The sequence below is a fragment of the Trichomycterus rosablanca genome, chromosome 9 (genome assembly GCF_030014385.1).
Source record: "Trichomycterus rosablanca isolate fTriRos1 chromosome 9, fTriRos1.hap1, whole genome shotgun sequence".
NCBI classification, from domain to species: domain Eukaryota; kingdom Metazoa; phylum Chordata; class Actinopteri; order Siluriformes; family Trichomycteridae; genus Trichomycterus; species Trichomycterus rosablanca.
Genome location: NC_085996.1, coordinates 11504473 through 11531546, shown reverse-complemented (window position 1 = coordinate 11531546; position 27074 = coordinate 11504473). Strand labels below are relative to the sequence as shown.

The 27074-nt window shown below is 40.7% G+C and overlaps 1 protein-coding gene across 3 annotated transcripts in view; it reads right to left on the bottom strand.

Annotated features, from left to right (window-relative positions):
• Positions 1-9757: 9757 nt before the first annotated feature.
• Positions 9758-27074, bottom strand: part of sh3rf1 (SH3 domain containing ring finger 1) — an 82449-nt gene continuing 65132 nt past the window's right edge. For 2 of the 3 annotated variants that reach the window (XM_063001884.1, XM_063001885.1), the window contains exons 6-12: positions 25990-26100; positions 21267-21394; positions 18896-19066; positions 16895-17178; positions 14874-15211; positions 14238-14593; positions 9758-13451 (exon numbers count right to left, since the gene is read on the bottom strand). In XM_063001884.1, the coding sequence (XP_062857954.1) occupies positions 13283-13451; positions 14238-14593; positions 14874-15211; positions 16895-17178; positions 18896-19066; positions 21267-21394; positions 25990-26100 (1557 nt within the window). In that variant the 3' untranslated portion in view covers positions 9758-13282. The remainder of the gene's footprint in view (positions 13452-14237; positions 14594-14873; positions 15212-16894; positions 17179-18895; positions 19067-21266; positions 21395-25989; positions 26101-27074) is intronic. The other variant, XM_063001886.1, reaches the window with a different exon arrangement.

Below are 27074 nucleotides of genomic sequence, written 5' to 3'. Positions count from 1 at the left end.
TGGGGAGATCTCAAATGTGCAGTTCATGCAAGACAGCCCAAGAATTTACAGGAACTGGAGGCATTTTGCCAAGAAGAATGTGCAGCTTTACCATCTGAGAAAATTAAGGGCCTCATCCACAACTACCACAAAAGATCTCAAGCTGTCATTGATGTTAAAGGAGGCAATAGCAGGGTATTAAGAACTAGGGTATGTAAACTTTTGATCAGGGTCATTTGGGTAGTTTCTGTTGGCTAGATGATTTAAAAAGGGCAAACACAATTGTTTGATAATAAATGTCTTCACCCAACCACTAACCATGAATAAAAGAATTTTTTTGTTTTTTATATTCTCAGAGAAATGGCCAAAAAATCACAAATTCTGCCAGGGTATGTAAACTTATGAGCACAACTGTATGTGAGCACCTGACCATTTGATAGCACAGCCAAGATTAAAACTTGAGAGAGGGCTTTGGAGGGCTAGTACATTAGATCACTGCACCACTCCAATATTCAAACTTTTACAAACACTTAACAGTCATGGTTCACTTTAGCTATAAAAAAAAAAAAACAAGAACAAATAAGTTGTGTTTTTATATGTTTATTTTTTTTAATATACAGCAGCAGTGCAACAGAAATGTGGATGATACATCATTAGAGCAAACACAAACATTAATAAAGCTGTAATAAGCATTTTATAATCTAGTAATGGGGTATTCTAGTTACATAATAGCCAGACATTATTATTAAATTGCAAGTTACAGTTTTATACAGTGCACTACAATAAAAATGGAGCCCCTACATTTGGGAGTACCCATGATGCAAAATATGTTAATGTTGCAATAAATGTGCATAAAAATGCATTTAACACATCAGGTGAGAACTGAAATACAGGATGCATTATTTATTTAGACCAAATCAGAGCAAAAGATGAACAATAAGCATCCATGTTTCAGTCACATGACCCAAAAAAGCTGAATGTTTCATGAAAGAAAAGTTTGTTTTAGCCTTAGTTTTAGTTTTTATTCTTCTGAAGATTAATGTGGAAGACAAAATCTGAGTAGACAAAAAAGAAAAAACACACACAGCTCAGCAGCCGCAGTTCAGTGTATCAACAAACCTAAACATACAGAATAAGCAATATGACTTAATATTATAATATGTTCTTAACATCATTCAAAAATACAAATCAAAAAGATTTATTTTAGTTACCATGTATTTGATTGATACGTGACTATAATTTTGGGTATAAAAAGAAAATGGACAGTGTAAACATTACTTTTATTATTTTAGGTGAAGTTCTGTTCTCTAAAAATGAGAGGACACAGTTGCATTTGTTTGTTCTTGTTTTCAAGATTCAAGAAGCTTTATTGTTGTTTTAGCTATATTCAAGTAGCTAGGTGGCTAAGTGGGTAGCACTGTCGCCTCACAGCAAGAAGGTCCTGGGTTCGAGCCCCAGGTGGGGCTGTCCGGGTCCTTTCAATGCAGAGTTTGCATGTTGTCCCCGTGTCTGTGTGGGTTTCCTCCGCGTGCTCCGGTTTCCTCCCACAGTCCAAAAACATGAAGCCAAGCTAATTGGAGACACTGAATTGTCCTATATGTACCTAGCCGCTAGGATGCATAAACCAGTGCATTGTAGTGCTGGTCCCAAGCCCGGATAAATAGGGAGGGTTGTGTCAGGAAGGGCATCCGGCATAAAAACTGTGCCAAATCAATAATGAGGATCATGATCCGCCGGTGACCCCTTAGAGGAGCAGTCGAGGAAATAGATAGAAGTACAAATTAAAGTAAAACAACATCAGGACAAGGGTGCAACACAATACTAAAACAGTGCAATAAGTACAAAGAACTACATAAAAAAGTGAAGGGGGTGAAACTAAAAGAGATTTTGGGACCAAGACATGAGTGGTGATTGGCCACTAAATGTGAGAAAAACAACATACAACATATTTAAATATAAATAACAGTAAAATGTTTGTATATCAGCTTTTATAACAGTTATTATATTATATTATATTATATTATATTATATTATATTATATTATATTATATTATAAGAATAGTGTGCAAAATGTAAGTTATAATACAATCACTGAGTGTGAGTAGTAGTAGTTAATTTATTATTGGAGATTGTCCACTTGGAGTCTTGGCCTTGATGTAATAGTAGCCTAGTGGGTGGAGCTTTGGACTGTCAATCAGAAGATTTTTGGTTCAAATCCAGCCTCTGCTATGCATGTTGAGCACTTGAGCAAGGACCTTAACCCTGACCCTGCATTCTGACCCCAGTTCCCAAAACAAGCTGGGATGCGTGTAACAACAATTTTATTGTACTGTACACGTGTGTATGTACAGTGTATCACAAAAGTGAGTACACCCCTCACATTTCTGCAGATATTTAAGTATATCTTTTCATGGGACAACACTGACAAAATGACACTTTGACACAATGAAAAGTAGTCTGTGTGCAGCTTATATAACAGTGTAAATTTATTCTTCCCTCAAAATAACTCAATATACAGCCATTAATGTCTAAACCACCGGCAACAAAAGTGAGTACACCCCTAAGAGACTACACCCCTAAATGTCCAAATTGAGCACTGCTTGTCATTTTCCCTCCAAAATGTCATGTGATTTGTTAGTGTTACTAGGTCTCAGGTGTGCATAGGGAGCAGGTGTGTTCAATTTAGTAGTACAGCGCTCACACTCTCTCATACTGGTCACTGAAAGTTCCAACATGGCACCTCATGGCAAAGAACTCTCTGAGGATCTTAAAAGACGAATTGTTGCGCTACATGAAGATGGCCAAGGCTACAAGAAGATTGCCAACACCCTGAAACTGAGCTGCAGCACAGTGGCCAAGATCATCCAGCGTTTTAAAAGAGCAGGGTCCACTCAGAACAGACCTCGCGTTGGTCATCCAAAGAAGCTGAGTGCACGTGCTCAGCATCACATCCAACTGCTGTCTTTGAAAGATAGGCGCAGGAGTGCTGTCAGCATTGCTGCAGAGATTGAAAAGGTGGGGGGTCAGCCTGTCAGTGCTCAGACCATACGCCGCACACTACATTAAATTGGTCTGCATGGCTGTCACCCCAGAAGGAAGCCTCTTCTGAAGTCTCTACACAAGAAAGCCCGCAAACAGTTTGCTGAAGACATGTCAACAAAGGACATGGATTACTGGAACCATGTCCTATGGTCTGATGAGACCAAGATTAATTTGTTTGGTTCAGATGGTCTCAAGCATGTGTGGCAGCAATCAGGTGAGGAGTACAAAGATAAGTGTGTCATGCCTACAGTCAAGCATGGTGGTGGGAATGCCATGGTCTGGGGCTGCATGAGTGCAGCAGGTGTTGGGGAGTTACATTTCATTGAAGGACACATGAACTCCAATATGTACTGTGAAATACTGAGCAGAGCATGATCCCCTCCCTCCGGAAACTGGGTCGCAGGGCAGTGTTCCAGCATGATAATGACCCCAAACACACCTCTAAGACGACCACTGCTTTATTGAAGAGGCTGAGGGTAAAGGTGATGGACTGGCCAAGCATGTCTCCAGACCTAAACCCAATAGAACATCTTTGGGGCATCCTCAAGCGGAAGGTGGAGGAGCGCAAAGTCTCGAATATCCGCCAGCTCCGTGATGTCGTCATGGAGGAGTGGAAAAGCATTCCAGTGGCAACCTGTGAAGCTCTGGTAAACTCCATGCCCAGGAGAGTTAAGGCAGTTCTGGGAAATAATGGTGGCCACACAAAATATTGACACTTCAGGAACTTTCACTAAGGGGTGTACTCACTTTTGTTGCCAGTGGTTTAGACATTAATGGCTGTATATTGAGTTATTTTGAGGGAAGAATAAATTTACACTGTTATATAAGCTGCACACAGACTACTTTTCATTGTGTCAAAGTGTCATTTTGTCAGTGTTGTCCCATGAAAAGATATACTTAAATATCTGCAGAAATGTGAGGGGTGTACTCACTTTTGTGATACACTGTATATATGATAAATAAAGTAACTGTAGCTCATTGTTAAAAGCTTTTTTGCTCTATTAATAACAAATAAAATCTCTCTATTTGGCAACCTGGTGTGACTCACCTGATCCTCTCACTTTCAGCCACATCTGTAAACAAAACAAAACAGAAGAATCTTTATTACCAGTAATTAAAATGATAAAGCTGGAGAAAATAGAATGATAAGCATTGCTCACAGTTAGAACTGTTTAGCTTACTACAGAAGAAAAAAGCTCATCTTGAACATACTGTACACAGTCAAGCAAGCTTTACATCACAGCAATAATTACAGAGCTGTGATTCACCTTTAATAAAATTTGAAAGTGTTTTTCTTCTTTCTGGATGGTACTTTTGTACATTGGGTTTCATTTGTTCAGTTACAGAAAAGAAACTGTTAAAATAATCAATAAAACACTAAAACCACCATAACAGACACGTCTCCTAAATAATATGTGTAAAATAATAACTTCAGCTGTGTATAACCTTGTGTTGTGGTTGGTCTTGGTTCACTTTGAGGCGGTTCTGCTGATGGTTTTCTTGTCTGTGACTGTGTTGAAGTTCTTTCTACAGAAGAGAATAATAGACATTTAAAAATAAAACTCTTACAAACACAAGAAGACAAGTTGTGCCTATTTACATGATTACTGCTGCTACAATAAGACATGATGTGGAGGAAATGATGCTCACATTCATTACAGCAATAATAACAGAGCAGTGATTTACCTTTAATAACAAGTCTAAAGCGTTTTTCATATTTCTGGACGGTGCATTTGTAGATTCCCTCATCCTCTTTATTCAGGTCTGATATAATAAGTGAAAAGTTTCCTGGTTGGTTCTCATTGGCCAGTCTGACTCTGTTTTCTTGCTTCCTGGTGTGTTTAGTGTAAATTTCATAAAAGTTATGATTTGTAGATCCAAGTGACCTAAACATCCATGTGAGAGATGTAGTTTTGATGATTTGGTCTGTGCAGGAACAGGACAGAACTACAGACTCTCCTGTAAATCCTGTCAGCACTTCTTCATCTTCAGTCTTCATCAGATCACAATCTGTACAGAATAATCTTGTGTTTAATAGAAGCAGTAATTTCTACACACAGCTTTTCATAACAGATGTCATTTCTACTGATCTGTAGATGTAATAAAGTTCTCTTTAAATTCTGAGAGTAAATTATTTACCTTTAATGTTTAGCTTGAAATCTTTGCGTTTATTGTCAGTCCAACACCTGTAATCTCTCTGATCTGTTAATCTCAGGTTAGTTATGAGTAGAGAGAGATTAGCAGGATTGTCATTTTTAAACAGTTTAAATCTGTTCCTGTAACGTTTGTCATCTAATATATTAATCGGTTTTCCATCATCTCTGAATATCCACCAGCTGAATGTTTGAGGTTTGGTTTGAGGGTCAGAGCAGGAACAGGGCAGCAGTGCTGAACCACCTGAGTAACCTGTGACCTCAAATGGACTAGTATCAGAAAGATTACAGCCTAAACACACACACACACACACACACATTCACAGTATCAAACATTTATTTCCATCAAAAGAGCATTTGTATGACTGGGCACTGATGTCGGTCAAGAAAGCCTTAATTGACATTCCAGTTCATTCTAAAGCTGTTCAGTGGGGCTGAGGTCAGGGCTTTGAGCAGTTCATTGGAGTTTCTTTAAATCAAGCTTTTCTTCATGTCTTTAAAGACTTTGCTTTGTGCACAGGGGTACATACTGGAACAGAAAAGGGCCTTCCCTAAACTGTGCTGCAAAGTTAAAAGCATATAATTTATATCATTTATTACACCTGTTAGCAACTGTTGTAACTGAAACACATGAATTTAATATTTAGAAGGTGTGTCCCAGTTCTTCATATAGTGTATTTATACGCACATAATATGCTGTCAAAACAGCATATTAGAAGAAACTGTTAAAATAATCAATAAAACACTGAAACCACCATAACAGACACATCTACTGAATAATGTGTGTAAAATAATGACTTCAGCTGTGTATAACCTTGTGTTGTGGTTGCTCTTGGTTCACTTTTAGGCGGTTCTGCTGATGGTTCACTTGTCTGTGACTGTGTTGGAGTTTTTTCTGCAGAAGAGAATAATAAACATTTAAAAACAAAGAAGACAAGTTGTGCCTATTTACATGATTACTGCTGCTACAATAAGACATGATGTGGAGGAAATGATGCTCACATTCATTACAGCAATAATAACAGAGCAGTGATTTACCTTTAACAACAAGTCTAAAGTATTTTTCTCCTCCCTGGACGGTGCATTTGTAGATTCCCTCATCATCTTTATTCAGGTCTGATATAATAAGTGAAAAGTTTCCTGGTTGGTTCTCATTGGCCAGTCTGACTCTGTTTTCTTGCTTCCTGGTGTGTTCAGGGTAAATTTTAGAAAAGTTATGGTTTGAAGATCTAAGTGACCTAAACATCCATGTGAGAGATGTAGATTTGATGATTTGGCCTGTGCAGGAACAGGACAGAACTACAGACTCTCCTGTAAATCCTGTCAGCACTTCTTCATCTTCAGTCTTCATCAGATCACAATCTGTACAGAATAATCTTGTGTTTAATAGAAGCAGTAATTTCTTCACACAGCTTTTCATTACAGATGTCATTTCTACTGATCTGTAGATGTAATAAAGTTCTCTTTAAATTCTGAATATCAGTTTGTATTGAGTGTAAATTATTTACCTTTAACAATTAGCCTGATGTCTCTGAGTTCTTTGTCAGCCAAACACCTGTAATATCTATCATCTGTTAATCTCAGGTTGGTTATAAGTAGAGAGAGATTAGCAGGATTGTCGTTATTAAACAGTTTAACTCTGTTCTTGTAACTTTCATTATCAAATATATTAACTATCTGTCCAATCTCCCTGGATATCCACCAGCTGAATGTTTGAGGTTTGGTTTGAGGATCAGAGCAGGAACAGGGCAGCAGTGCTGAACCACCTGGGTAAACTGTGACCTCAATATGACTAGTATCAGAAAGATTACAGCCTAAACACACACACACACACACACACACACACACACACACACACACACACACACACACACACACACACACACACACACACACACACACACACACACACACACACACACACACACACACACACACACACACACACACACACACACACACAGTATTAAACATTTACTTAATTATAAAAATACATAATTAGAAAGAATGCAGAGAGGAAAAGTCTGTATACCTAGTGGAATTATAGAGACCCAAATTCAATTTATGATAATATGCTGTCAAAACAGCCAAGAGGTAGACTTGGTCTTGTGCTTTAAACTGTTCTCTTGCTGTATAATTCCAGTATGCATAAGCTTTAGCATGTTCTCTTCAAATTGTGGATTTACAAATGTTGACATTATCTATGGCGGGCGAGGCCTGCAGTTCTCTAAAAGTTCATATAGGTTCTGTTATCACTTCTGGGATGAATCGTCAGTTCACCATTGCGGTTATGTTAGCCAAGCTGGCATCCATGCTGGAGAACGACTCCCACCCCATGCATGAGACTATGGCAGCACTGGGCAGCTCCTTCAGTGACAGGCTGCTTCACCCCAAATGTGGGAAAGAGCGGTACCGCAGGTCCTTCCTTCCTGCTGCTGTTAGACTGTATAACCAGCACTGCTCCAGGCAGGTCACACACACACTTTAAATTATTCATAACTATGTGCAACTGTTTCCCCATGAAAGAGTTTTTTCCTGACTTATTATTATTATACATTGTTCTTCTTATTGTCTATCTTTTTACACTGAGTGCTGTACTATCCCTTCGCTGCTGCAACGATGTGAATTTCCCCACTGTGGGACTAATAAAGGATTATCTTATCTTATCTCTTATCTTAGCTGGGGCCTTTGAGATTAATTTGTTACTCTTTACAGAGAGATATATTTCATTTTCTTCTCATCTCCTCCAGAATGTAGTTATACCACAAATAAAATCTACAAAATTAACTTTAATCCTTGGTGTTTATTTTTGTCATCCCAGTCTATTTTTAGAAAGTGTTAGAAAGAAAAGTGTGTTCCCGACGTGCAGTCACAAGGGTAAAAAGAATTCCCCGTTGGACACTTGACCATAATCTTGTTGAACATGCCATTCCAAAACACAGGAACTGATATTGATTTCATTGTAGCTGTTACACCCCCCACCCCCCACTGTTCAGAGAATACATTTCACGAGATTCACAAATGTATTTGTGGGTATTAGTGTCTGTTTATTTAAAGCAGACTTGTCAATGTCTTTATTGACTTTACTTTGTGCACAAGGTCAGTCATGCGGGAACAGAAAACGGCCAAGGCGTCACCACAAAGATAGAAGCATATCTTTTATTTATTTTATTGATTTGCAATGGGTGGGAATAAAACAGTCAAACTTAATGTTACAAATGTAACACAAAGATTTATTTAACATTTTTTCAAGTTATACTGGTTACACTTTTATTGTATTTACCTCAAACAGCCAGTGCAGAATTGTCCATCTTATTATATTTAATAGCTAAAAATATTAAATGTTTTCTTACCTTCAGTGATGTGAAACACAACAAGTAAAAGGTAGACACTCTTCATCCTTGCTGATTCTTCTTCAAACAATAACTTTCCTCAAAGAGAAACATTCACTCTCCCACGCTGTCTGCCAGACTCTCTATGATGTAGTTTTTAGAAAAACCACAACTGCTACGTCATTCTATATTTAATATTATCTTCATGTGTCAACCTTGAGTGGCAGGGATTTTATTCTTTTATACTTTGTGTGGTTTGGGGGGTGGTTTCCTGGCATTCAAAAACATACCCAATGTATCAACAACTCATGAGAACTCTTGACTCTTCTCACATTACTGACACACACACTGACAGTACATAATTTAGAACATGTTATGCTATTAAATTACACAAGTTTTAAGAAGCTATACATTAGCATGTAAGCATGGTGATTAAAGGTAACACCATACACCCAACACAAATAGAAGTATTGAGACACCCATTCTAATCACTGACTTCTTGTGTTTCTTCTTGCCACAACTTTGGGAACAGGTATAATAAATCAGTTATATAAATGAAATATGCTGCTTTTCAACTTTTCATCACAGTTTAGGGAAGGCCCTTTCCTGTTCTAGCATCACTGTACCCTACTGAACAGCTTTGAAATGAACTAGAACATCAATTGAGGCTTTCTTGACCAACATCAGTGCTTTTTCTCCCACTTTTCTCCCAATTTAGCATAGTCAATTTGTCTTCTGCTGCTGGGGACCCCTTCTTTTCGCCTATGCACAGATGCCTCTATCTGCTAGTTAGTGTTTGAAGACCCCACCTACATAGTCCGGTCATCCCGCCCTAGCAGACACGGTGGCCAATCAGTGTCTGTTGCAGCCACTGCCAATTATGCCCGCTGGCGCTGATGTGCTAGCGGAATATCCCACTGCGCCACCTGGGCGCCCATAAACGCTCTTTTGACTGAATGGGCACAAATTCTCACATACATAAGCCTTCTCAGAAGAGTGGCTGCTGTTATAGCTGAAAAGATCACATTAAGGTCATAATATTTTAATACCATTTGTTTTGGAAGTAGGATGCCCAACAAGCTCATAATCAGGTGTCCAAATACTTTTGTCCATATAAAAAGTTTAAGGTGCAGTACATGTAAAATAATACATACTAAAAGTACAAAGGCAAAACCTCGGGAACCCCCTCTGCAACATCTGACGTACTTCATACAAGCTTTAAATGGAAAATAAAAGACAACCAGACACAAGTTTGAAACTGCAGGTATAATTGGATCATCATAAAGTACTGGATTTATTATTCATGTGCTTTCATGATCACAGGAACACTTGAGAGCTGCCAGCTCTACACTTTAAGTACGGTTTAAAAAGTACACCACCACCATTCAGATGATTTTCTATGGAGTGTATTTTCATTAATTATAGACAATATAAATGTTCCCTTACACCATTACTGACTAAAAACTACAGCAGGTTCATTACAGGTGCTCAGTCAATTTTTTTCACTGTTTTTAATACAACCCATCAGTCACTGCCACTCAGAGGCTTGTCAGCTGCACCATTTTTGTTGAGTACAGTACAAAAAGTAGAATCATTAAGACAATAAAGAAAAAAATACAATTAAAAACAAAGGGTTTGTGCTGGAGTGAGTAAACACAGACGCTCGAATTTGGCACACTGGAATGTGTACTTGTTACCTGCAAGAACTGTATTAAACCATACTGGTGGGGCTGCTGGGGCTTACAAATGCTGGGCAGTAGTAGCTCAAGCGGTAGGTTAAAGTATTGTACTAGTAATCAGAAGGTCGCTGGTTTCCGTCCCACCACTGCCACGTTGCATTATTGTAAGTCTCAATGGATATACTATAATGCAAATGCTGGTTAACATGCTTGCAGTAACATATTTCTACCAGAGAGGTCGCCAAATGACCAACATTTACACACTGCAGATTTAATAAAGGTGCAAAGGTGCACACATCTCTGAGATACTGAGACACTGAAATACTGGATTGGTGTAAAATTGAGATAGTTTACAACACAGATCATGTATGTTTATTTAGCTGTGTTAAAACATGGACACATCTGGCATGAAAGAATCATAAAGTGAGTCGACTTTGTTATTAAGTAAATATTGGTATCAAATTAGCAGATTCAAATTAGAGCTTTGACAATGGACACTATGGAAAATGGACAATAATTGACTTGTTTGTCGGGTAGGGACCTGCACCTGCACAGAGGAGGGAGATAATGGGAATCTAATACTGAGCCCCATGAGGTCTGCAGCAGTAAACAAAGCAATATGCGATTGAGTAATTGAGTAAAGGTGGGGGAAATTCATTTAAAAAGGTTTGACATTAGGGAGGAAATGGATTGAGACGAACTGCAGTAAAACAGACCCCGGGTTAGCTGGTTCTTAAAGTTAAAGATTAGTCAGGACAGGGTAATACAACTCTAAGGAATGACTGGCTGGTTTTCCATCTCTGACCACTGAGTGTCGCTGTTTACAAAGGATATACAATACACCTAAGAGATGACCAACCTGAAGGTATTTTGCAAACTGGCAAATTCTTTGTTTTTATTTTTTTATTACAACTATTTCACCAAAAACTTAAACTGCAACTAAACCCAAGTGCTTACTGACCAAAAATCAACAGACAGAAGACAACAATTCCCAGAAGCTGTGACCCTACTGACTTTTGAACTGGGAGAAATGGCATAACTGTTTCCCATCAGCCCAGTGATGCCAGCCATTGCACAAGAAGGGTTCATAAAGAGGTGTTTGGCAGATTTGTCTCAACAGCACATAGTATGATCACTTTGTGCTTAAGTAATATGGTCAAGTTAGTGGCTGGGAATTGGCAATGTCTAGAATTGGGAAGAAAATTGAATAAATATCCACCCAAATAAAGAAAATATATATAAACATTATGCTGAATCTGGAGTGGCTCAAGACAGTGTGCTAGAGACCACCACCTAAAGTAGGGAGCTGGTCTGTGGAATTAAGCAGCCTTGACCCAGAGTTCAGGTCGACACACAGTGGATACAGGAGTATCAAGTGATTTGTAAATGCTTGGAATATCTTGCAAAATGGATCTCATACCTAACCTAGTAAAGTATAAAACCTTATTATTACAATATATTGCAACACTGGTTGTGATGACTTGATCATAAAACTTTCATATTAAACGGTTTGAGCTTTTAACTGTAATTTTAGATATTATTTCACTGGACAAGAGACAAGGTTAATGAAAAGTAAGCAAGCTAGGCTGCTGGTTTCTGATGTTTGGATCTCAGAATGATGGCGCCGAGTGTTAAGGTCAAACGCTGAGGTCAAAAGTTTATGTACACCTGTAAGGTTTGTATCTCATGGTCTTTTTTACTCTGTGACTGGAATGAAACACATTGCTTTGCTCAAAAAATTGGAAAAAATCGAGTTCTTTCATTTCTTTATTGTAAAAAAAAAAAATCTAGGTCAAAAATATACATACAGCAACTTTTGTTTAACAAATTTGGGTGTGTTAGGTCCTTTTTTCTTTTCTTTATATTGGTCAGGGTCGAGGCTGGACTGGTTTCACTGGGAAACACTGGCCACAAGGCAGGAATACTCTGTACTGGGTGCCAATCCATCACAGGGCTTTGGCTATTTTACACCCATAGACATAGCCAATCAAGTCTGCATAGGCACCAGGCCGGCCTACAACACCGTTGAGAATCAAAGGTGGGTCTCATCAACGGTGGGCTAGCATAGTAGATCGCTGCACTACCCAAGCACGTTGTATGCCATTTAACATTGTAACTGAATATAGCTTTTGACATTTGGCATCCATATAAACAGGGCTAGATAGACTTCCCTCAGTAGAACATACATGGAACAGTGGTCGTTTGGCATGGCATGTGATGTGTATGTAAACTTTTGACCTCATTAGGAGAAAAAAAAAAAAAAAAAAAACAGGACTAGTGCACGCCTACTTAGTAACGGCCTCAAATCTAGTCAGACATGATTAGAAAATGGTAACAAGTAACAATCAATACATAGTTTTTTTCCTATTTCATATTCCTAATGCTTTAATAATAAGTAAAAAAAAATCTGTATTTTTAAATCAGTAGTAATTTAACTCTGACTCTCACACTGAGAGATCAACAGTAGTCTGACTGGACATCCATACTGTTGAAGCAATGAGTGATCAGTGATGTCATCAATCCACCTCTACAAAAGTGGCCAGTGACAGGTCTGGGGTTACCAATCATTCGTTCACACAGCTCCACCTACATCAGTCATCCATCAATACTAAACAATCAAGACTAATTATAATAGAAAAGAGAGTTAAACTCATATTCCAGCCTCATTCAGTTCATACAGTTTGTTTCAGACTCATATACTTGATTATATACAATAAAGTAAAGCCATCCAAGGCACACATTTAAACCTCTGACATGTTCACAGGTACATAAATAACGGATCATCACCACGACGGTTGCTAAAGGCTATGTTAAGATCAGCACCTGGACATGCCCAAGGCCCAGGTTTTAAGTTATTTTATTACATTTGCCCAGCAGGGGGCTCTTCACTGTGTAAAAATGCAAGTACACGTCCTGCAGGGCTTCATGGCATCCAGGATAGGTTTAGAGAAACCAGGGCTGATTTGTGCTTGGATCACACCTGGAGTTTTGTGTGTTGTTTTTTGTCCATCACTGCCAACAGTGTTCCAGGCGAAAGCAGCTGCTAAGCAGCTAACAGCTTGGCATTAGGATGCTTGATGGCAAGCGAGCTTACGAGTCAGATGCTGTCGACGAAGCTGCCGGGAAAGAGGCCCGTTCTGCCGTTCCTCTGGAGCGTGCCTTTAAACCAGCCGTCCTCTCGTTTCTTATGCACGAACACGATGTCGCCTTCCTTCAGCTCCAGCTCAGCATCGCTCTGCGGGGGGTAGGATACCACCACTCTGTACCTGTACAAGAAGAACCAGCAGTCAGAAGGAAATCGTCTGAAGGAAACCTCTAAGATTTTCTAAAAAATAACATAATAATATTATTCGACAGTCAACATTTGATCCTTCACACTTGTATGTTCAATCTGTGTTGGAATGTGAAGGGTTAAATTAAAGAAGTCTCTTAGTCGCCCTCTGTTATCCCTAGAAAGAATGTTTTGCTGTGAGGTGGTCCAGCTCTAGATTTTCTAAGGGCCAAACAATCGGAATTTAAAGAGAGACCTATTTCAAATGACAGTAAGATTGACCAATCATATCAACCCTGTAAATAAGTGGGCTTTGTTATCGCTAACTTTATGACAAGTTCCACCCGCTGTGCCAGCTTGTGTTTTGAATTTTGGACCGAAATCAAAATGATCCGACCACCGTCCCTCTTCAGATTAAATACAGTTCAAAGGTTTCCCTAAATGAGGCACCCTTGGTATTTCGCTAGCACGCCCTTGTGGATATTCCACTAGAACACCAGCGCCAAGATTCTGAACACCTCGGTTCGAATCTTGGCTCCGTCACCGGTCGGCCACATAATTGGCCACCGGGTATGCTGCATGGGGTGACCGGACTTCAAGCACTGCGCAAGGACCCTGGTTAGCAGATAGAGGCACCTGTGCAGAAAAGCACGGGCGAATAGATGCAATCTATTATAGGATGGTTTATGAATGTGACACGGATGGCAGGAGCTTCAGTCACAAAGTTTAAATAGCTAGTTTAAGCATCAGCATAATTTCTGTAAAGTATGCATAACTGTACCTCTCGCACAAGATTGGTCGTCCGTCGTGCTGCACAGAGAGCAGCGAGGAACACGGTTGCCGTGGCGGTGGTGCAATAGGGGCTGTGTTATCCTGGCTGCCATTCCTCCCATTCCACTGTGCCGTGTCAGCATTTGACGACCCAGACGTGTCAGGTTCCACAGGACAGGGCACAGACCGGCAATGGTTTCCAGCGACAACCGGTGCCTGGACAGGCATGACCATTTCAGGTGCCATGGCACCCTGTGGCATTTCGGTGCCGACAGCCTGCTCAGTCTCCAGAGTTGGTGAGGATGGGGGAGAAGGGCGTTGCTTCTTCTTGTTGGACAGCAGCTTCAACAGACCTTTCTTCTCCCTCTGGCAAAGACAGAAAAAGAACGGTTATACACGGCACCCTGTCAACCCGTCAATATTAAGCAGTTTAAAGTTTCTACAGGAACACTATGTCACAACCAACAATTAAAAAGCTAAGAGAAGTAGTGGATATGTATTGCTCCTGTTTTACTTAGCATTGCACAGTCATAACTAAGGCTCAGGACTCCACAAAACCACAATGTGAGCAGTCAGAGAAAGTCTACTGTTTATTTCATTTATATTTTAACAATATTATGTTGTGGATATGATTGCACAGACTCACCTTGGAATCCTTATCCAGTCTACAAGCAGGAGCCAGATTGGTTGCCGTGGCACCGAGGGGCTTGCCGTTGACGGTAGCAACGGGAAGAGCCACCATGGTGGTGGATCTCAGGCCATCGACCTCCAGAGAAGCAGCGCTGATGTTGGGTGGAGTGAGAGAGGCGGCAGCACAGCCCAGTGCAACTCCCATTCTGTTCGAGGCGGGGTTAGAGGTGGAGATAGGGATCTGGCCGGATGATTGCGGAGGACACACAGCCAAGTGAGGCAGGAACGCCATGGCATTCTGGGACTGGATGGGTGTTACAGCCGCAGTGGGACGATCTTGATTGTGACAGGCTGCTGAGAAAAGGAAAACGCAGGATGAATAAATAGAGGCTAGAAATAGAAAAACGTTTATGATACTTTGTAATTATTTAGGCTTGAAAGTAACAATCAGGTTAGTGTTCTATTAAAAAAAAGACAAACCTTGAAGTAGAAAATAATAATTGCTCCGTATACATATGTGTATGAGTGCATGTGTGGCTCACACCAAGAGAACAGAACATGCCTATACGCTTAACCCTATTTCTGAGTCAAATGTCATATTGTGTAATTTGAGACTGCTCATGGCAACTTTGTGAAATGTTCATGCCAGGCTGTAGCAAAAATACATTTGCTAGTAAAGTGCAACTGGAATCCAGACTATGTTACGCATGCTATTCTGCGTTTTAGCTCTGACCTGTCAGACATGTCTTTTGTATTTACACACCGATTACGCATAACATTATGACCACCATCCATATTATGTTGGTCCCCCTTTTGCTGCCCCATATGCAACAAACTGCGATGCACTGTGTATTCTGACACCTTTCTATCAGAACCAGCATTAACTTCTTCAGCAATTTGAGCTACAGTAGCTCGTCCGTTGGATCGGACCACACGGGCCAGCCTTGGTTCCCCACGTGCATCAGTGAGCCTTGGCCGCCCATGACCGTGTCACCGGTTTACCACTGTTCCTTCCTTGGATCACTTTTGATAGATACTGACCACTGCAGACTGGGAACACCCCACAAGAGCTGCAGTTTTGGAGATGCTCTGACCCAGTCATCTAGCCATCACAATTTGGCCCTTGTTAAACTTTCTTAACTTTGAGGATAAAATGTTCACTTGCTGCTTAATATATCCCACCCACTAACAGGTGCCGTGATGAAAAGATAATCAGTGTTATTTACTTCACCTGTCAGTGGTCATAATGTTATGAAGAAAACAGGCTTGATGTGTTCAATTGAAATATCTTACCCAGTGCCATGCCATGTCTTCATTAACAGGTGGAGTGATGGTGTACTCTACAGGAACTGCTGCTATTTTTACATTTACATTTATAGCATTTAGCAGATGCTTTGATCCAAGGCAACTTACATTAATGACCGAATACAATTTGAGCAACTAAGGTTTTAAGGCTTTGCTCAGGAGCCCAACTGTGGCAATTTGGCAAAGGAGGGGCTTGAACCAGAAACCTTCTGAAAAATAGTCCAGTACCTTAACCACTGAGCTACCACTGCCACTTTTTTTCTCATTTCAGTACACGATATTTATTAAATGCAGCTTTATATGTATTCAGAGTCTGTCGCCATAATTGCTTACAGCTCCATAAATACAGACATCACCCAAACAAGATGTGAGTGCTGCCTAGCAATAACAAACACTCGGTCAAATGACAGATTTTTTTTTTATTGCACTTAATGAATAGTTTCCCATGCTGCCGATGGTAAACATTATCAAAATCATAATTAAGCCAGAATACAGTAAAGCCTGTCTCTTAAGGGATATGCAGATAGACAACCTTTTGTGAAGAATAATTAAAATTAAATGCATAATTCTTACACAACTACTAAACCTCATGTTCATGTTTGGTAGAAGTATAAAACTGAACACCAGCCAAGTTCAAAATTTCTCCCTTTTTGGGGGGTTGGCAGGGCAATGTAACAACTGATAAGAGTGACACCCTGGTACCTCTAACAGTCTAATCATCTCTGACTGTACCTGTTCTAACAGCATTTCGTGCCTGGTTGACCGTCATCTGAGGAGTCACGTGCATCAGCGCTTTAGGGTGCTGACCCGGAGGCACATGAGCTGCTGTCACCACGGGCACCGGGAGAGGGCTGGTGGGAGCGGCACCCGTGCAAATCTGAAGGGGCTTGCTGGGGTCCGCGCCAGCCAGAGAAGCTCCGAGCGCAGAGGACGAGGGGCTAACAATGGTGACGCCACGTCCGGCCTGAGTGCACATCGTCAACGGCACTTTGGGCTGACTGTTGCTCGCCACGGTCCTGGAGGACAAACACAACAAACAAACAACACAATAAACACCAGCAGATGAGCCAGATTTTTAGTAGTGATGCTATGATAAAAGCTACTGCTCTATAAACGATGTAGCTATTCTTCCTCTATCTTACTTTCAGGATATAACTCTGTAAGACCCATTAGTGGTGGAAGTAACTCATAACGCCAGTAAATATCAAGTGACCATAGACTGTGGTTACAAGCCACATCTGGAAATACTTTATGTACTTAAAATACTTAAAGTGCTGTTAAGTGAACTGCCAAACACTTGAAGGCTCCACACTGCACAGGATGTCGTTTTTGGACAAAAAAAATTCACTTGTTCTGCTGCACATTCCTTCCGTTCTGGTTTCCGTCTTGCCATCATTTGAACAGTGACTGTGCAACTATGATAGAACGGCAATTTTATCACAAAATATCACAAAGCAGCAGTCTAGCAAACTCTGCATTCTCTGTGTATTTCACAAGGTTTAATGCCAGTTGTTTATAACACAATTCCTAAGCCACAGGACTTACCTTCTCATTTTTTATTTGATCCAATAATAGAAAAAGTAAAACTGCATGAGAGTGTGAATGTATGTGTTAAGACAGGGCAGTAGTTCTTGAACATATCATGGTCAGGACATCCAAGGAAATATTTATTTTATTTATTTATTAGGATTTTAATGTCATGTTTTACACACTCTGGTTACATTTATGACAGAAACGGTAGTTACTGATTACACAAGGTTCACCAGTTCACAAGTTTAATGTCAAACACAGTCATGGACAATTTAATATCTCCAATTCACCTCACTTGCATGTCTTTGGACTATGGGAGGAAACCGGAGCTCCTGGAGGAAACCCACACAGACACAAACTCCACACAGACAGGACCCGGACCGCCTGGGGATCAAACCCAGGACCTTCTTGCCATCAGGTGACGGTGCTACCCCATCCAAGGAAATAAGTACCATGTTTAGTGCCCCTTAAATGGCCTGTATAGTTCAAAAATCTTATGATATACTAGGCATGCCTGTTTATCCCTTCGCCTTACCGTACCCTACTACTATACAATGTTATTGTTTTGTTATCAGTATGCTATACTAAAGAAAGAGATCGATGAAGTGTCTAAATATTCAGTATGCATTATTCTGCAACCTATTTAGGTCACATATTTCCCAAAATGCATTATGTTCTTATTTTGTAAAAAACTTCTATTGCAAAAATGATTATTGATTATTTGCTAACTTTTGGCACAAAGCAATCTCAGTCAATGGGAAACAGTATAACAGGCAGCTGAAATTGTGTTTTCTAATTTTTGGGTGTTCAAGAAGAACCCATAATGTTCTCCTAATGGCTGAGAAGTTGCCAGGTGTTCAAGAATGCTTTCAAAAAGAAGGAAGATATGTGCACACTGTTTTCTATACACTTCTGAACCTAAATTGAAAAAGAGGTTTTGTTTGAAATGTATGATCTACATTTTAATGCCTCATCATTATTTCATGGCAGCCACTACGGAAACCAGTGAGGTAAGATTCTGCTGACTGCAGTTCTCGCACATGCATAAAATGAAGAGTAAATTCCAATTTAGCTTCTAGAGAAGAAGCAAAACCTAGAATATAAAGCACATAAATGAGCTGTGTGATTTGGAGTGTAAATCTTGCCTACTAATCACACAGTGTAAATCATTTTAAAGGCAACATGTGTCTGTATGTATAGTACCTGCTGACAGGACTCATGTAGTTTCCAGGAAACACTCCGATTTTGCCAGTGTGCATGGAGGTTCCCTTAAACCAGCCATCCTGACAACGCTCCAACACCAGGAACATCTCACCCTTCCTGAGCTCCAGCTCATCCTCCTTCCGCGGTGTGTACGGGAACATCGCCACATAACTAAAGTCAAAGATAAAATACAGTCTATATATTTATGCGAAATTTATTACTTCGTTGATACAACTTGTCTTAAGCTATACTATAAAAGTCCTGTACCCAGCAGATCCTGCACCCATCAGCTCCTGCACTCATCAGGTCCTCCAAAATAATAAGTTTAGTATGTATTTTTAAATTTTTTGTAATGTAATGTATTTTTTTTTAAAGTGATTAACCATTAACCGACACTCATTTCTAATTAACGTGCTGGTTTATTTATTTATTTATTAGGATTTTAACGTCATGTATTACACACTTTGCTTACATTCATAACAGGACAGGTAGTTACTGGTTACACAAGATTCATCACTTCAAGTTTAATGTCAAACACAGTCAAATTTCGTATGTTCAAGTCACCTCAATTGCATGGCTTTGGACAGTGGGAAACCCACCCAGAGACGGGGAGAACATGCAAACTCCACAGAGAAAGGACGCAGACCTCTCCAACTGGGAATCGAATCCAGGATCTTGCTATGACGGGACAGTGCTACCCACCAAGCCACCATGCCGCCCTCATCGATTGTCTTAAGCTATACTATAACTGTCCTGTACCCACCAGATCCTGCACCCATCAGGTCCTCTGAAATAATGACTTTTGTATGTATTTATACATAAGTTATTTAAGTGATAAACCATTAACTGACACTCACTGTATGATTAGTGTATTGGTTAAACCGGGCACCATGGTGGCTAAGTGGTTAGCACCAAGGTCTTGGGTTTGATCTTGGGTCCTTTTTGTGTGGAGTTTGCATGCTCTCCCCGTGTCTGCGTGGGTTTACTCCGGGTGCTCCGGTTTCCTCCCACAGTCCAAAGACATGCAAGTGAGGTGAATTGGAGACACTAAATTGTCCATGACTGTGTTTGATATAACCTTGTGAAATGATGAATCTTGTGTGATGAGTAACTAACGTTCCTGTCATGAATGTATCCAAAGTGTAGAACATGACGTTAAAATCCTAATAAACAAACAAACAAACAAACCGAGACACAGGGAGAACATGCAAACTCCACACAGAAAGGACCCGGACCTCTCCAACTGGGAATCAAACCCAGGATCTTCTTGCTATGAGGCGGCAGTGCTACCCACCAAGCCACCTTCATCGATTGTCTTAAGCTATACTATAACTGTCCTGCACCCATCAGGTCCTCCGAAATAATGAGTTTTGTATGTATTTATAAATAAGTAAGTGAACCACCATTAACTGACTGACACTCATCGTTTGATTAACATACTGGTTAAACCCTTAACCAGCCTGCAGAGGTTGCAATTACAGCAGCAATAAGAAACCTGGTCCCCCATCAGACACAGGCATTCATGTCTATGTGGGTGACCGAACGGTCGATAGCACAGCTGAGAGATCACATTTATATTTACATGGTCAGCATTTAGCAAATGCTCTTATCCAGAGCGACCTACAGAAGAGCTTCCACAGTAAACATTGAGCTACATTCCCTACTCTAGTTTAAGTAGACAACAATCCAAGGATTGTCTTTTGAAGACAGCGAGAGACTCAGATGTTCAGACAGACAGGGGAAGTTCTTTGAGCATATTGTGCCACCCAACTGCCAATGGTATAGTATTACAGTCTAGTATTTATGTTAGCTTCCAAGCTGGAGATCCCTCACATACCCCTGCGCCCATAAAGCAGAGATCTGGTGCTCTAATGAAATTTGACTAAGCAGAAAATCAACACCCGCTTAACACGCATGAGCCGGATGTTCCCCAACAGTGATGTCATAATTAGGAGTAGGAATTGGGTCATATTAAACTCTTGTCTGTATATGTGGATGGTGTTAAACAAAGACAGAAGTGCTCTTCTGTATAATAACAACCGGGCATGTTCTGTGCAGTAAGAGTGATGGAGGAAGAAGGTGAAAGGTTAGGGTGTAAACCTGGTGTCAGACTGAGGAATAGGACCCCGGAGACTGCAACATACCCCTCAGAGTTGACCTCTGACCTTTCATCTGTGCTTAGTCATGCTTAGCTGCCATTCAAGTGAAAGTGGAGAGGTCACACTGAGGCCCAGACTTTCAGGCAGGCAAAGAGAAAACATGTCCACGTACTACATCATCTATCAGAAACGTCTGCAGGAGAACACGCATCCACGGCCTACGTGTTCAGTGTGTGACCGAGTTTAGATCTGTCTGCTATTTTAACACTCACACTGTGGGTCTCTGACGTCCACTCTGGTCAGTCGCTGCGGTGGAGGGTCTCTGCCCGGAGGCTGAAGAGGAGGCAGCGACCACAGTGATGGATTGTGGGGGAGGCGGTGGAAGAGGTGGCAAGGTATCCTGAAATGAAATGAAATTTTAAAGCTTTAGATACAGTATCATAAGTGACAATTCCATAAATTAGCATTTTTTTCTATTTATTTATGCACTTTCTCCCTTGTCTTTCAATTTAGCATAGTTAATCTGTCTTCCGCTATTGTGGATCACTGATTGCATTTGAAAAGGGTATATTTGCTGCCGTTCGACACATGCGCAGTCTTAGCGGACCCCTTCTTTATGCCCGTGCTTTGCACAGATGCCTCTATTCTCTAACCAGGGTGCTTGCACAGCGTTTGAAGACTTAGTCCGGTCATTTCCCCAACCCAGCAGACACGGTGGCCAATTTGTGTCTGCTGCAGGCACTGCCAATGGTGCACGCTAGATCAGTGTTTCCCAACCTTTCTTGCACCACGGACCGGTTTCATATAAGATATAATTTCACGGACCGGCGGGGAAGGGAGGATTTAATGATATTGAGCTTTTTTTCTGCAACGAGATGCTGCTTCCACCTAGGGGCGACAATAAGACAATAACACCCAAAATAGAAGCAGTGACAACTACTATTCTAGCAATCTCTAATTATTCATTCTTTCTGTGCAGCCCGGTAATAAATGACCCACGGACCGGTACCGGCCCACGGCCCGGTGGTTGGGGACCACTGCGCTAGATGACGCCCAGCTGAGCGGTAGCAGAGCTGAGACTCGAACCGGGGAGTTTAGAATCTCACGCTGATGTGTTAGTGGAATATCCCGCTGTGCCACCTGGACACATAAAGCTAGCATTTTTATTCCTTTTTGATTTTTCTGGAGCTAAAGACATGTTTAGGAATTTAAAGGTGTGGTTGACCAAGGTAAAACAAAGGTGACAGGCAAAATGTAACCAATCCAGACAATCTAATGCCTAGTTGTCAATCATCTTTGGATGCATTAAATTATGTGTTATGTGGCAAGGCTTTAGTGAAATTACAGAAGAGAGGGACTTCATTTGTTTGGTCTTTAGTTTCAAAACCTCAAATGTTGCTTTTAAACAGGTATAGAGCTGAAAGTTAAATTCCAGATGTTTTAGTGGGTTTGGTCCTGACCAAAATAACAGAAGTTATTTGGTTTTTATTGTATACAGTATATTATACAACAAGGTTTGTGCTGGTATACCTAATACATTCCTCTTTTTACTACTGTCTGCATGGACATAATTGGCCAATGTCCAGGGGGTGGCTAAAATAGCCTAGCAATTGGAAGAGCCAGTCCCAAGCTCGGATAAAATGCAGATTGCGTGAGGAAGTGTACGAACAGTGCCAAGTCTGGTATGCGGACCAGATCCACTGTGGTGAACCATAAGTACACAGGAGCAGCCAAAACAATAAAAAATGAATAAATAAATTATAACTGTCACTCTACTGGCTGCTGGTTGCAAAGTAATGATAGCAGCCCTCTTAGATCTGGCCAACTATTTAGCCTTAAACACTGAATGAATTTGACATGCAGTTTTAGGCTTAAATAGTGCAGTAAAAAAAATGCACACTTTTATAAGGTATTAAATACACTGAATAAAAAAATACATTTCTTGTATTAGCTTATATATTCACATAAGCTAACCAAACATTTGCTTGGCAATTGTATTAGATCATGACCTGGTACACTGACATGTCAGTTCACTTGGCAATTTGACTCTTGTGCACCCAATCCAGATAAACTGTGGGTTAATGCAAAGGTAAATGTGCATTTTTGAAGAGGGTCATACACAGAGGTATTACATGTACCAGAAAGCCAGCGTTACTAAAATAACATCTTCAAAACAAAGACATTCAAAGGAACCATTACGGAGAATAGACCCAGACAGGCATCTGCAGACACATCCATCACTCAGAGACATTAGTCTAGCCTGAGGCCAGCCAAGCAGTCACTCTGAGGCCACCAAGTACTGAGAGAGGGGAGGGCGGGGATACTATCAGATTGCAAACTAAACCAATTTCAACTGGTGTGTGTGTGTGTGTGTGTGTGTGTGTGTGTGTGTGTGTGTGTGTGTGTGTGTGTGTGTGTGTGTGTGTGTTTCGGTTCAGTGCTGATGCTTGAGCTGAGACCATCGGTTCAGCCACAGGCTAGTGGAAGCTTCTGAGCAGAAAGAAGATTAGCTCTCATCACCAAGGCCACTATTTTATTAATGGATTTTTTATGTAGGGATGAGGTACTGATTTCAAATGATCATATTTAATGTAACTTTTTTGTTTCATTTGAATTATTCAACTAAAGGAATTTATGGACAGACTTTATAGACTTCAGAATAAAGTGTGTAAGCATTAAGAACATTTAAAACATGCAAAAGCATAGTTCATTTATATAGTGCCAGTTCCTAAATTTGCTTCCATGACAGCTTCCACTTTTCTGTAAAGGGTTTCTTTAATAATCTTAAGATTTTACAGTTAGTTTGTAGGGATTTGTGCCCAATCAGTATTTAAAAAAAGGGTTTGGCTGCAATAAACATTCCAATTCATTCCAAAAAGTTCACTGAGCTTGATGACATTGGCGTCCATACCAAACTCGTTAAACTGTGTCTTTATAGATCTTGATTTGCCCTCCCCAAACTGTTGCCACACTATACACTCTATCTATCTATCTGTTTCCTCGGCTGCTCCAGTTAGGGGTCGCCGGCAGATTGTGATCTGCATTACCAATTTGGCACAGTTTTTACGCCGCATGGCCTTCCTGACAGAACCTTTCCTATTTATCCAGGCTTGAAACCGGCACTACAATGTACTGGTTTATGCATCCTAGTGGCTATGTACCTACAGGACAATTCAGTGTCTCTAATTAGCCTGGCTGCATGTTTTTGGACTGTGTGAGAAAACCGGAGCACCTGCAGGAAGACAGGGGGAGAACATGCAAACTCCATACAGAAAGGACCCGGACCGCCCCAATGAATGTGGCTCAAACACCTGAAATCAATCATTCTAAGTGGTGTCCAAAGTGGGACTGAGGAATGAAACAATGTGGGGGTGGAAAGCAAAGGTACATCGCTAACTATGTGGAAACTCCTCCAGACCCCCTTAAACAGTAATGGGCAATACAGGGTGGGCCATTTATATGGATACACCTAAATAAAATGGGAATGGTTGGTGATATTAACTTCCTGTTTGTGGCACATTAGTATATGGGAGGGGGAACACTTTTCAAGATGGGTGGTGACCATGGTGGCCATTTTGAAGTCAGCCATTTTGGATCCAACTTTAGTTTTTTCAATGGGAAGAGGGTCATGTGACACATCAAACTTATTGAGAATTTCACAAGAAAAACAATGGTGTGCTTGGTTTTAACGTAACTTTATTCTTTCATGAGTTATTTACAAGCTTCTCTTTGTTTACAGCCATTGACATGTCGCACAGGTTAACACGTGAGGAGCGGATAGAAATTGTGTTGATGTCTGGTGAACGCAGTACCCGGGTAATTGCAGCAGATTTCAATGCAAGACACCCTACGAGACCACCCATCTCCCATGCTACAGTTAGCAAACTGCTTGCCAAGTTTCGTGAAACTGGTTCAGTGTTGGATTTGCCAAAATGTGGACGCATGAAAACTGTCACTAATGAAGAAACATCAGTGGCTGTCCTAGCTTCATTCAGCAAGAGCCCACAGCATAGCACTCGCCGCATGTCACTGGAGAGTGGCATCAGTCGAACATGGTGCACCACCACATTATGGGTGTCAGGTCCGAGCATTCCTAGATAAACAGTTTCCTGGAAAGTGGATTGGTCGTCATGGGCCAGTTGAATGGCCCCCAAGGTCTCCCGATCTGACCCCCTTAGACTTTTATCTTTGGGGTCATCTGAAGGCAATTGTCTATGCTGTGAAGATATGAGATGTGCAGCACCTGAAACTACGGATACTGGAAGCCTGTGCTAGCATTTCTTCTGCGGTGTTGCTATCAGTGTGTGAAGAGTGGGAGAAGAGGGTTGCATTGACAATCCAACACAATGGGCAGCACTTTGAACACATTTTATAAGTGGTCAGAAACTTGTAAATAACTCATGAAAGAATAAAGTTACGTTAAAACCAAGCACACCATTGTTTTTCTTGTGAAATTCTCAATAAGTTTGATGTGTCACATGACCCTCTTCCCATTGAAAAAACTAAAGTTGGATCCAAAATGGCCGACTTCAAAATGGCCGCCATGGTCACCACCCATCTTGAAAAGTTTTCCCCCTCCCATATACTATTGTGCCACAAACAGGAAGTTAATATCACCAACCATTCCCATTTTATTTAGGTGTATCCATATAAATGGCCCACCCTGTACATTATATAAAATAAACTTTATACCTCCAACCGTATGGTAACCAGGCCCTTACAATGCTCTTTTGGCTGCATAGGCACAAATTCCCATACACATACATTTCAAAATCTTGTGGAAAGCCTTTCCCAAATGGGGGAAACATTATATTAATGCCAATGGTTTTGGAATGGAATGTCTGACAAACTAATGGTCAGATACCAACAGTCCACATACTATTGGCCTTATAGTGTAGTTCCCATTAGGTACTGCCAATATTTATTAAGTACACTAATATCAGATAAATATATAGTGTAATAGTGTAATGAGTAAATGGACTTAGCTGTACTGACCACTGAAATTGAAGCATAGCTGGTCTCAGGAGGAAATGTGAAGACTGTCGCTGTCGTTACTGGACTGCTTGGAGGTGGAGTGACTATCAGGCCAGACGTGCAAATGTGAACCTAAAGAAAAAGTATAAAAATCAGAAATTAATAATGCTGGGAGATCAGGTTGAACAGCGTTCAATGCTTTAGCCCACTTCAGCTGTTGAGTTTGAATCTCAGCTACTCTATTGCCCGGCCAGGCACCCCGACACAACTGTAGCCTCTGCTGGCTGCTCGAAGGCGCCTGCAGGATATATAGTTATATACAAAAAACTATAGAGATTAGTTATATAAAGTTATATATCTTTTATTTTCATTTTATAGTCTTGCCCAAGTACAGTAGGTTCTCTTTTTTTTTTAAAAGCATATCACCGTTTCAAAAACCCAGAGGTTCTTTATAAACAAAACAAGGACAAAAACAGGACAAGTCTGGACCTGAGGCCTGTTCAGTAGATCAGAGCCCAAGCCCATGAAACCCCGTCTGTCTTTACTTATTTTCTCCAGCATATTGTTCCTGGCTCCAAAGACACTGTTTGTTCTCATTAATAAGAACAATCCACCTCAGCAACTTAACATAAGCAACAGCGCTGACCTGAAAATGTCATAACCAATCTGAGCATGTCTGTAGCAGCAGGAAATGATCATGACAATTTGCAGTTCTGTCCGGCTGGAGCAGCTTGAGGGGTCTACTGGAGCTAATTACTATCTGTCAGGGGGAAGCTATACGAAGGCCGCATTATGGAAAGCAATCCAGATTATTATAGAGTAAGATTGGTAAACACAACAGACGTGAAATCTTGATTTCTACACAAAGGGGTTTTTCAGGACAGCCGTGTAAGTCAGAGTGTGTAACAGCACTTGATCCAGCTTTAGCACCTAATTGTGAGACCCACAGGTCAAATTCAGAAACATTAACTTGCAGTTTGGTAGTTGAGTGGCTTATGTCAGCACAGACCTAGGATGTGTGCGAGTATTAGCTCAGTGGTTAAGATACTGGACCACTGACTGGAAGATTGCAGCCATAATACCAGTGTTAGAGACATGAACAAAGC